Consider the following 11,288-nt stretch of genomic DNA (forward strand, 5'->3'; position numbering starts at 1 on the left):
CTATGCAGTGGAATTTCTGCAAAGAATGTATGACCTGAGTGGAAAGAGAAGAAACAGGGTTATGGTACAGAAGAAGGCCTATATTCTTTAAAACTGATAAGGACCTAAAAAAGGAATTATTCCATATTGAAGAAGTCTGCAAAGATGTGACAATTAAAGAGGAATTCCTTTATAGAATCCTGAAACAGAAAAAAAAATCATTGTTAGGACAACTGGAAAAATTTGAAGAGTCTGTGTATAGGATGGTAGTGTTGTAATAAAGTTGATTTCCTGATTTGGAGAGTTGTATGTGTAACACACATAGGGGTGTGTCCTTATTCTTTGGAAAATTTGAGTTGACAGACAGAATACAAAAATAAATGTTAATAATTAATAATAAAACATATGAAACAAATACTCACCAATGACTTTAACAAAATAAGCATCTGCTTCAAAGTTATTTTTTAGTGTATGGATGGAAAAATCATTCTTTGTATATCCTTTACTTAGTACTACAATGTCCAAGATTCCCTGGAAAAAACATAAACAAAAGTCATAAGAACAAACCAGCAGACTGAAAAACTAATGAAAATACATGCATATTTATCATGTAAGTTTAAACCTTATTTATTCAACTTGATGTTTAAAATAAAAATATTATTAAAAGTATAAAACCTTAGAGAGGGGCAAACCAAGAAACATACTCTTAACTATAGAGGACAAACTGATGGTTACCAGAGGGGAGGTTGGTGGGGTAATGGGAGAAATAGGTGATGGGGATTAAGGAGGGCACTTGTGATGAGCACCAGGTGATATATGGAAGTGCTGAATTACTATAGGGTACATTTGAAATTAATATTATACTCTTTGTTAACTAACTGGAATTTAAATAAAAACTTAAAAAAAGAAAGACCTTGGCACAATACCCTCCAGTTCAATCCACATTGTTGCTAATGGCAAGATTTCATTCCTTCTCATTGCCAAGTAGTATTCCATTGTATATATAAACCACATCTTCTTTATCCATTCATCAGTTGATGGGCATTTGTGCTCTTTCCATATTTGGCTTTTGCTCATTGGGGTCCATGTGCCCCTATGAATCAGTACTCCTGTATTCTTTAGATAAATTCCTAGTAGTGCTATTGCTGGGTTGTAGGGTAATTCTATTTTTAATATTTTGAGGAACCTTCACACTGTTTTCCAGAGTGGCTGCACCAGTTTGCTTTCCCACCAAGAGTGCAAGAGGGTTCCCGTTCCTCGACATCCTTGCCAGCATCTGTTTTTTCCTGAGTTGTTAATTTTAGCCACTCTGACCAGTGTGAGGTGATATCTCGATGTGGTTAAGTAAAATAAGTCAGTCAGAGAAAGCCAGATAACATCTGTTTTCACTCATATGCAGAATTTGAGAAATGTAACAGAAGACCATGGAGGAAGGGAAGGGGAAAAAACTAGTTTCAAACAGAGAGGAAGGCAAACCATAAGAGACTCTTAAATACAGAGAACAAACTGAGGGTTGATTGGTAGGGGGTAGGGGTAGGGGAGAGGGGAAAATGGGTGATGGGCATTGAGGAGGACACTTGTTGGGATGAGCACTTGGTGTCGTATGTAAGTGATGAATCATGGGACTCTACTCCCAAAGCCAAGAGCACATTGTTTACACTGTATGCTAGCTAACTTGACAATAAATTATAAAAAAAAAAAAATCCCCAAAACAAACCTTGGAAATAGTAAAATATAAAGAAAATGAAAAAAATCTGTAATTTTAATCCCTGGAGATAGCTGTTAACATTTTAGTAAATTTCTTTCTAGTCATATTTGCATGAATTTTTAAAGGCCTATGAAACGGAAGGCCAAATTGTTTTCAACCGTCAGAGAAAGAGAGCACCTTTTTAACTGTCCTGGTAACCACAGCATATTAACATTACTTTTCTGTAAAAAAGAGGGAGGCTTTGCTGATTATACTGGGGGGAAAAGGTGTGCTCATTTAAATTCCATTTCACTATTATTTATTTATTTATTACACTTTTTCTGAGTATACCTGACACACAATGTTACATTAGTTTCAGGGGTACAACACAGTGACTCAGCCACTGTATACCTTATGTTATGCTTGCCACAAGTGCAGTTCATTCCACTGATTCTTAATCAAACTGATCATTTATCATATTTTTTCATATGTTAGCCACATATGTTTTTTCTGTAAATTCACTATGTTCTGTTTTTCCAGTGGGAGTTTTTGGTGACTTGTATCAGTTTGCATAAACCCTTCTTATATTAATGATATTAGTTATTTGAGTCTTTCATAAATATTTTTTCCCCAGATGTAAAAACAATTTAAATTTCATTTATGATGTTTTTTATGTGCAAAAATTAAAAATTTATTTGTAGCCAATTCTCTTGAGTTTTTCCCCCTTATGTAGTTATTTAGTTATTTATTTACAAACCAAACTAAACCAAACCAAACCAAACCAAACCAAAAATGGGGTTAGGAGACATAAATGTCCTGATGGGCACTGAATTTTTTTTTTAATAAAATTTATGGTCAAATTGGCTTGCATACAACACCCAGTGCTCATCCCAACAAGTGCCCTCCTCAACGCCCATCACCCATTTTCCCCTCTCCCCACTCCCCCATGTATCCTCAGTTGGTTCTCTGTATTTAAGACTCTCTTAAAAAGACATGGGATGAATTTTTAAATAATCACATTATTTTACAAGGATATACTGTGATATATTAACTCTGGAATTTAATACATTTGGTATCAGAATTTATTATTTTTCTGCATGGTAAACTGGCTTTTCAAATTAGACTGGAGGAAACCAGTGCCCTGAGGGCCTTTCATTGTCACCTGGCAACTGCAGACAGAATCATAGGAATCCTTGGCAATAGTTCACAAAGTTAAAAGGGAGTAGTACTTCATTCACTCTTCTGTGATCTTGTACAGGTTTAAGACCCTGTTATCTGTTGGCTGTGCTTTTGTCTACTGGTGCATATACACATTGGCCCGTCTCAGAGCATGATTCTCTAGTGGCTTAATCTAAATAGGCACAAAATGAGATAAAGGCGTTTTCATATTTCACTGTACTGATCAGCTAGTGGTGTCGATAAATTTGTTCCCTGTGCCATCTAACATTAAAAGGGGCTTTCTTTAACTCATTAGCTTTCATTATCTCATCTACATTTTCTGGTCAAACATGGTGAAGTGAAAGTGAGATGAAGTGGATGGCAATTAGACTCCAAACATGCAGGAGACTTCTGAACTCACATCTTCATAAATGTCAAAGAAGGTGGCAACCATGGCATCTCTGATTTGATTTAGGTCCATCAGCTCCCAGTAGACTTTAAACATACGATGTGCCCCTTCACAGCTTGCATTATTACATGGAACATTCTCCAGTAAAAAGGCCTGCTGATTGCTGTAAGATAAAGGAAAGGCATTTAGTTAATATAACACACCATTGCTGCGTCGCATCAGCTGTGCTGTATGTCCTAGAATCAAAGACATGATAAATGGTATATAGTGAAATGATATGAAAAAAGCTCCACACTTGATTATTTTACTGTGTCATAAAAAACTGAAATTGTTGGCTATACTTTGTGAGCCTTTGACACAAATCCTGAGGCTAATTGGTTGCAAGCCTCTCTCCTCTTATGTGGAGTTTCCAGGACCATCCCTCTTTCTTCCCTTGCTAATCCATAGCCATTGACCATGTGGTTCCATTTCTGAGTTCCTGGACACTGCCATTATCCCTTCTGATGTGTATAACTCCCCAAATGAATATTTGCATTTTAAATGGAACCACCTGATATCCCCAAGTCTTGTAAAACCCAAAGCAGTGAATCTACAATGATAGAATTTCCACTTCCAGACAGGCAGTAGGGTGGATATTGCTTAGGTCCTTTCAGACAAAAGAAGCACTGTACTTTGTACGGTTATGAAATCTTCCCTTTTATATGTGACTCTATAGGCGAAGTGGTTTTGAGCTTAGATTCTGGAGCCAGATTATGTGGATTCAAATTCTGACTGTCATTTAGCTGTTACTAACCTTGAGTAAATTAGTTAATCTCCTGAAGACTCCTATCCTTATTTGTAAACTGAGCAATGAGTACTTATATTAGGGGTGCCTGGGTGGCTCAGTTGGTTAAGCATGTGACTCTTGGTTTCAGCTCAGGTCATGATCTCATGGTTCATGAGACTGAGCCTCATGTCAGACTCTGCTAATAGCATGAAGCCTGCTTGGGATTCTGTCTTTCTCTCCCTCTCTCTCTGCTGCTCCCCTGCTCACACTCTCTCCCTCTCTCTCAAAAATAAATAAACTTTAAAAGAGTCAAGAATTATAAAAAGAGTTGTTATATTATAGGATTGTTATAAAAATAAAATGAAATACTGAATGCAAAATACTTAGAACAATTCTTGTTATCCAGTTAGATCTCAGTGAAAGTGTTTGTTATCACCATTCTTATTTCTATAGTGCAATACCATGCCATGCAAAAATATTTCCTTTAGAAATAGAAGTAACTTTTGCAGTGTGATTTTATGTGAAGGTTCCTATTATAGGCATTTCCCAATGTATATAGTTCTTTACTTCCCTCTACTTATACAAAAAGTAATAGGCTAAAGGTATTAAATTTTACTAGTGCTCAATTTTCTCTAATAGTTATTTTCAATAAAACTAAAAAGATATTTCCTTTTTTCCATATGAAAATACAACTTTGGGTATTAGCCTGAATCTGGACACTTTGGAAAAGAAAAAAAGAGGAAAATTTCTTTCTGTTCAACACAGTAAGGGAACCTATGTACAAAATATTCAATTTGTATACTGTACTAAATATATAATTGACTTCAAATTATTCTAGATAAAAAATTCCAACACAAATAGTTTAGAATAATTCTTTAACAAAGGAAAAAAACCCTCCCAGGTTGTAACAATTACCTGGAAAGCAATGAGGTGACTTTGCTCAAGACCTAACATATAACAGAAGGAATAATCATTTCTTCTTTGTCTCCTGTGTAGTAAGTGATTTTTAAATTATAATTTGTAATATTCTCCCCAGGTAATTTATCCATCGTACCTTTTTAGCCATGTAATTTTACTAGATATTTCATGGAAATGAAGACTATTCTATTTTGTTATTAAGGGATCATATTAAAACATGAGGACATGGGGGCGCCTGGGTGGCACAGTCGGTTAAGCGTCCGACTTCAGCCAGGTCACGATCTCGCGGTCCGTGAGTTCGAGCCCCGCGTCAGGCTCTGGGCTGATGGCTCAGAGCCTGGAGCCTGCTTCCGATTCTGTGTCTCCCTCTCTCTCTGCCCCTCCCCCGTTCATGCTCTGTCTCTCTCTGTCCCAAAAATAAATAAACGTTGAAAAAAAAAATTAAAAAAAAATAAAATAAAGCATGAGGACATGTGATAAAGGTAGCATTTCTACAATCTTCTGTAACCAAAGTATCATACTGGTCAACCTTTTGAGTGACTGTGCTGCACTAATTTCCTGTTTCAAAGTGAATGCATGGATTTCATTATTATAACTCTGGCTGCAACTTCAAATACACAACATAATCTACAACATTGTACAATTTAAAATGTCAATTTAATTTTTGTTATGAGTTTGTGAAGAGTATAAATGCCATGGTTCTTGTCTCAATGCTCACTAACTACCTTGGTTTTGCAGTATTGAACTTGGGGTCTGTAAAATTTCAGTCCTTTAAAGTTTTACTGAACCTACAGACACAGTCCAACATCTCACTTTTATAAATAAAATTTCATTTAAGCACAGGAAGGAAAAACCTTGATCCATTTGGGTTTGAAATCTATGAGAAGAAATGATCTTGCTTATTTAGAGTCTGTCTCTTGATGTGTTCTTGTCAATTACAACACATGTATCTTTTTAAAAACTGTTTTTTCAAAACTATTACAAAGTTATTGCTAAATTCAAGTAACAGAGACATTTAAAAAACAAAATTCTTCCTTTCTAGGGATAACCATTGTTACTAATTTGGTATGTATGTTTCCAAACCTTCTAGGAACGTACAAATATGTAAGTATATATATCCTTAAAAAAACCTATTTAGGTTCTACTATACAGATTCTTTATGCAACTGATTTCTTTATGTCCCATAATACAGCATACACAGGGAGAAAGGGATATAGTCTGAATGAGGACTTCTGATATCTATTTTGAAAAGACCCCTCAGAGAAGTTGTACTAGTTTATATCTCCCAGTAGTAGCCCATCAAATTGCCTGTTTTTCCACATGTGCATTCTTTCCAATGGCTACTCCACAATGTGGCTAAGCCATCATTCATTCATTTTAACACCCTGCTATTGATAAGTAGTCTTCAATTGTTTTCCATTACAGCATACCACTCATTCACACACCTATAAATATGTTATTCTCCCTTGGGAATTTGTACATAAATTTCCAAATGATAGTTATATGGTCAAACAATATGCATATTTTAAATATCCATAGGTTAAGTGAAATGATCCTCTAAAAAATGCACCAATTTGTACTTCTAGTGTATGGGTATATCACTCTTCATATTTTGCCAATGTTAGTGTTATTGCTTCCTATGCTTACCAGGTGGGTAGCTTAAAAATCTCATTCTCTAGATTATAAGAGAAGCTGAGTATTACTTTCATATATATCAGCTATTTGTGCTTCTTCTGGGAACTGGCACTTTAATATATTTTTTTTAATTATTGATTTTCAGGACATCTCTCAATGTTAGGGACCCTAACAACTTACCTGTTACTCTGACATCCTTGTTTGTAACGTAAGTGTAAAAACAGTATATTAATTCAAAAGGTTGTTTTAAGGATTAAATTAAAAAGTACAGAATAAATAGTTCAGTGTAGTACCTGGAACACAGCACAGCACACATTCAACATATGCTGTTATTATTATTGCTATACGTGCTGTAATTATTACTGATATGTTATAAACGTTTTGCCCCAGCCTTTTATTTTGTTTTAAAAATTTATGGTGTTCTTCACTGAAAGGTTTATAATATTACAGTCATTTATGTCAGTATTTTTCTTCATGGCACTGTAAGAAATGTTAAAGTCCATCGTGCAGATGGAAAATGAAACCAGATGAATATTACATTTATACAAAGCAGTGAAAATGTTAAATATATAGGCAAATAAATATTTTTTATTATTTAAATCTCTTTAAAGATAACAGATAATTAAACAACACAGTGTGACATGAATGATGTAAGTAGATGTAAAACATGTGAAACAACAGCACCAAGGTCAGAAGGGAAGAAATGAAAATGTGCTATATTGTGTGGTTTTTCAACTGTATGAGAAGTGGTATGATATTGTTTGGAGAGAGACTGGGATAAGTTAAAGATGCATCCACTAAAATGACAAGATAAAGTTAATAATTTAACAAAAAAGACAAAATGGACTCATAAAAAATGCTCATCTAATTCAAATGAAGGCAGAAAAGGGAAAAGGCAACACTGTTGGTGAGAGTGGAAAATGGTACAGCTGCTATGACAAATGGTATGGAGGCTCCTCAAAAAACTAAACACAGAACTACCATATGATGCAGCAATCCCACTTACATACTGAAAGGATCTAAAATCAGAATCTCAAAGAGATATCTGAACTCCCATGTTTGCCACAGCAGTATTTACAGTAGCTAAAATATGGAAACAATCTGAATGTCCATCAGTTGATGAATGGAGAGAATGGGGTGGTGTGTGTGTGTGTGCTGGAAAATTACTCAGACTTAAAAAAGAAAGAAATCCTGACATTTGAAACAACATGGGTGAACCTGGGGGACATTACACTAAGTGAAATAAGTCAGGCACAGGAAGACAAATACTGTATGATTTCACATGTAGAATCTAAAAACACTGAACTCTTAGAAACAGAAAGCAGCATGGTAGTTGCCAGCAGCCAAGGAGTAGGGGGAAATGGGAGATGTTGGTCAAAGAATATAAATTTTCAGTTATAGGATGATTAAGTTCAGGGGATCTAATGTACAGCATGGTGATGATAGTTAACAGTACTGTACTGTATACTGAAAACTGTTATGAGAGTAAAGCTTTAATGTTCTCACTATAACAACAAGGATAAGAAAATGGTAATTACCTGAGATGAAGAATGTTAACTAATCTTAATGTAGTAAACATTTTGCAATATACATGTATGTTTATCATCATTATTTGCACATCTTAAATTTATACAATGTAATATGTAAACTATATGTCATAAGGCTGGAAAAAAAGAAAAGAGCAATCAGCAACAGTGACATTCAAAAATATTTGGAAGTTAAATGCTACTAAAAATCTATTGGTAAAAGAAGGGATCAAAAGGGAAATTACAAAGTACTTTGAATTGGACAAAAATGAAGACACACATATCAAGATTTGTAGTATGTCACTAAAACAGTATTTAGAGGGAAATTTATAACATTAGATACTTCACTAGGAAAGAAGAAAAGTCTCAAATGAATGACCTCAGTTTCTTTCTTAAGACAGTGGAACTAGAAGAGCAAATGAATAGTGAAATAAGACAGGAAATAATGACACAGAGAAAAGCAATTAAGTAGAAAACAAAAACAGTACAGAAAATCAATGAAACCAAAAGACGGTTTTTTGTGAAGAATAACTTTGATAAACTTGATAACTTGATAAACCTCCAAATGAAATGGAAGAAGACACAAAATACAACTATCCTGAATAAGAGAGATAACACCAGTACAGAGTTTACTGGTATTAAAAGATAATAAAGAAATGTCACGAAAAACTTGTACCAATATAATTGACAAATCAGATGATTATCACAAGGGTGAGTACAGTACAATAAGATATTCTGAGAGACAGAGACCATATTCACCTAACTTAAACATTATAGTACATTATAATTCTATTTTATTATTAGTTATTATTGTTAATCGACTATGCTTAATTTACAAATTAAACTTTCTCATAGTTCTATATATATAGGAAAAAATAGTATATATAGGGCTCAGTACTATCAGCAGTTTCAGGTATCCATTGGGGGGTCTTGGAACATACTTCTCATGGAGAAGGGGTGAGAGGTACTGTAATATCAAATAAAATTTGGCAGACTTTTTTTTTTTGCAAAAATTGAAAAACAGCCTAAAATACAATAGAAAATGCCAAGGATCTAAAATAGCTAAAATAAGTTTGAAAAAGAGTAAAGTTGGAGGACTTACACTGTCTGAATTTACTACTCATATAAAACGACAGTGAAAGAGCTGTGGTTCTGTTGCAAAGAGGAACATCAGAACAGAATAGAATGAAGAAATATACCCACTGATATACACATGGCCAACTGGCTTTCATCGAAGTACAAAAGCAATTGAGTAGAAAAAGGAATTCTTTCTTCTTTCTTTCTTTTTAGTTTCAAGAGAGAGACAGAGTACAAGTGGGGGAGGGGCACAGAAAGAGGGAGACACAGAATCTGAAGCAGGTTCCAGGTTCCAGAGCGCGACATAGGGCTCGAACCCATGGATCGTGAGATCATGACCTGGGATCATGACCTGAGCTGAAGTCGGATGCTTAACCAACTGAGCCACCCAGATGCTCCTCTTCTTTGTTTTCTTTTCTTTTCCTTTCCTTTCTTTCTTTTCTTTTTTTTTGGAATTCTTTTCAATAAATGGTGCTGGAACAGTTTACAAAAAAAGAAACTTGGATCCATACAGAAATATTAACTCAAAATGGATCACAGACCTAAATATAAAATGTAGGACTATAAAAAAATACTACAAGAAGGCACACGAGAAAATCTTTGTGACTGAGTTAGGTAAAGATTTCTTTCTTAGATATGACACTAAAAACCAGAGCCCATGTATGAATTTTTAAAAAGTTAAGCACTTCTTGCCCTTTAAAAGACACTGTTCAGAGAACAAAGGGATAAGCTAGAAATGAAAGAAAATATTTGCAAATAACAGTAATAAAGGATTTGTATACAAAGAGTTTTCAAAACTCAGCTGAGAAAACAAATATCCTGGGGCACCTGTATGGCTTGTTGGTTAAGGGTCCGACTCTTGATTTTGGCTCAGCTCATGATCCTAAGGTTGTGGGATTAAGCTCCATGGTCAGTGTGGAGCCTGCTTAAGATTCTCTCTCTCTCCCTCTGCCCCTCTCCCCAGCTCTCATGCATACATTCTTTGTCTATAAAAGAGAGAGAGAGAGAGAGAACGAACAAAATGTCTCAAATAAAAGGCAAAAGACCTGAACAGACACTTTACCAAAGATCTATGAAAAGCAAATAATTACATGAAAATATGTTAAATAATCATCAGTTATTAGAGGAACTGAAATTAATACTACAAAGAACTACACTACAAACGAAATAGCTGAAATTAAAAAGACTGACCATACCAATGTTGAAAATGTGAACCAAAAAATTAAATGTGCACCTTCCAAAAGACCAAACATTCCATTCCTTGACATTTGCCCAAGACAAATAAAAGCTTGCATGACTTTTATAAGAGTGATCATAGTAGACTATTTTTAACAAACAGACCTGGTAAGAACCCAATGTCCAGCAACATGTAAATGGATATAATAAGCAAATTGTGATATACCTGTACAATGGAATACTCCTCAGCTATAAGCAACAATGAACTAAGATACATGTAACAGCATGGATGAATCTCAATATTATAATGCAGAGTGAGAGAACCCAGACATAAAAGAGCATAAAATCCACGATTTCACTGATACAAAATAGTAGAAAATGCAATCTAATCTACAGAGATGAAAAGAAGATTGGTGGTTGCCTGTGGGACGAGGGAAGGGTAGAAGGAGTGGAAGGGTAGCTTACCAAGGGTTAAAAAGAAACATATGGGTTGTGTATATGTTCTTCATCTTGACTGTAGTATTATTTTCATAGGTGGTATATGTCAAAACTTATCAATGTACACACTTTAAAGACATGCACTTTGTCAATTAAACCTCAATGAAGCTTTTAAAAAATGTTACTCCTTCATGACAAAAAATAAAACACAAGGAAGAAAAGAAAAACTAATCTTGGCATCATTCAAACGAAAAACACTTGTGCCTCAAATGATACCATCAAGAAAGTGAAAAGATGATTCACAGGCCGAGAGCCAATTTTTGCAAATCACGTATCTAACAAAAGGGACTTGTATGTAGAAGATACAAAGAATTTTTAAAATTTATATATTTATTTATTTATTTATTTGGAGAGAGAAAGAGAGAGAGAAAGCATGAGTGAGGGAGGGGCAAAGAGAGTAGTATAGAGACAATCCTGAGCAGACTCTGTGCTGTCAGTGCAGAGCCCAGCATAGGGTTT

General features: G+C 34.8%; 1 protein-coding gene across 2 annotated transcripts in view; it reads right to left on the reverse strand.

The window, feature by feature from the left end:
• The window catches only part of ITFG1 (integrin alpha FG-GAP repeat containing 1), a 349,315-nt gene that overhangs the window by 125,508 nt on the left and 212,519 nt on the right, over positions 1-11,288 (reverse strand). For both annotated transcript variants that reach the window (XM_047078354.1, XM_047078355.1), the window contains exons 11-12: positions 3,246-3,396; positions 402-510 (exon numbers count right to left, since the gene is read on the reverse strand). In XM_047078354.1, the coding sequence (XP_046934310.1) occupies positions 402-510; positions 3,246-3,396 (260 nt within the window). The remainder of the gene's footprint in view (positions 1-401; positions 511-3,245; positions 3,397-11,288) is intronic.

Source organism: Lynx rufus, unplaced genomic scaffold, assembly GCF_022079265.1.
Source record: "Lynx rufus isolate CCGP_SWC_20201006 ecotype Redwood Valley unplaced genomic scaffold, mLynRuf1.p SCAF_16, whole genome shotgun sequence".
Taxonomy (NCBI): domain Eukaryota; kingdom Metazoa; phylum Chordata; class Mammalia; order Carnivora; family Felidae; genus Lynx; species Lynx rufus.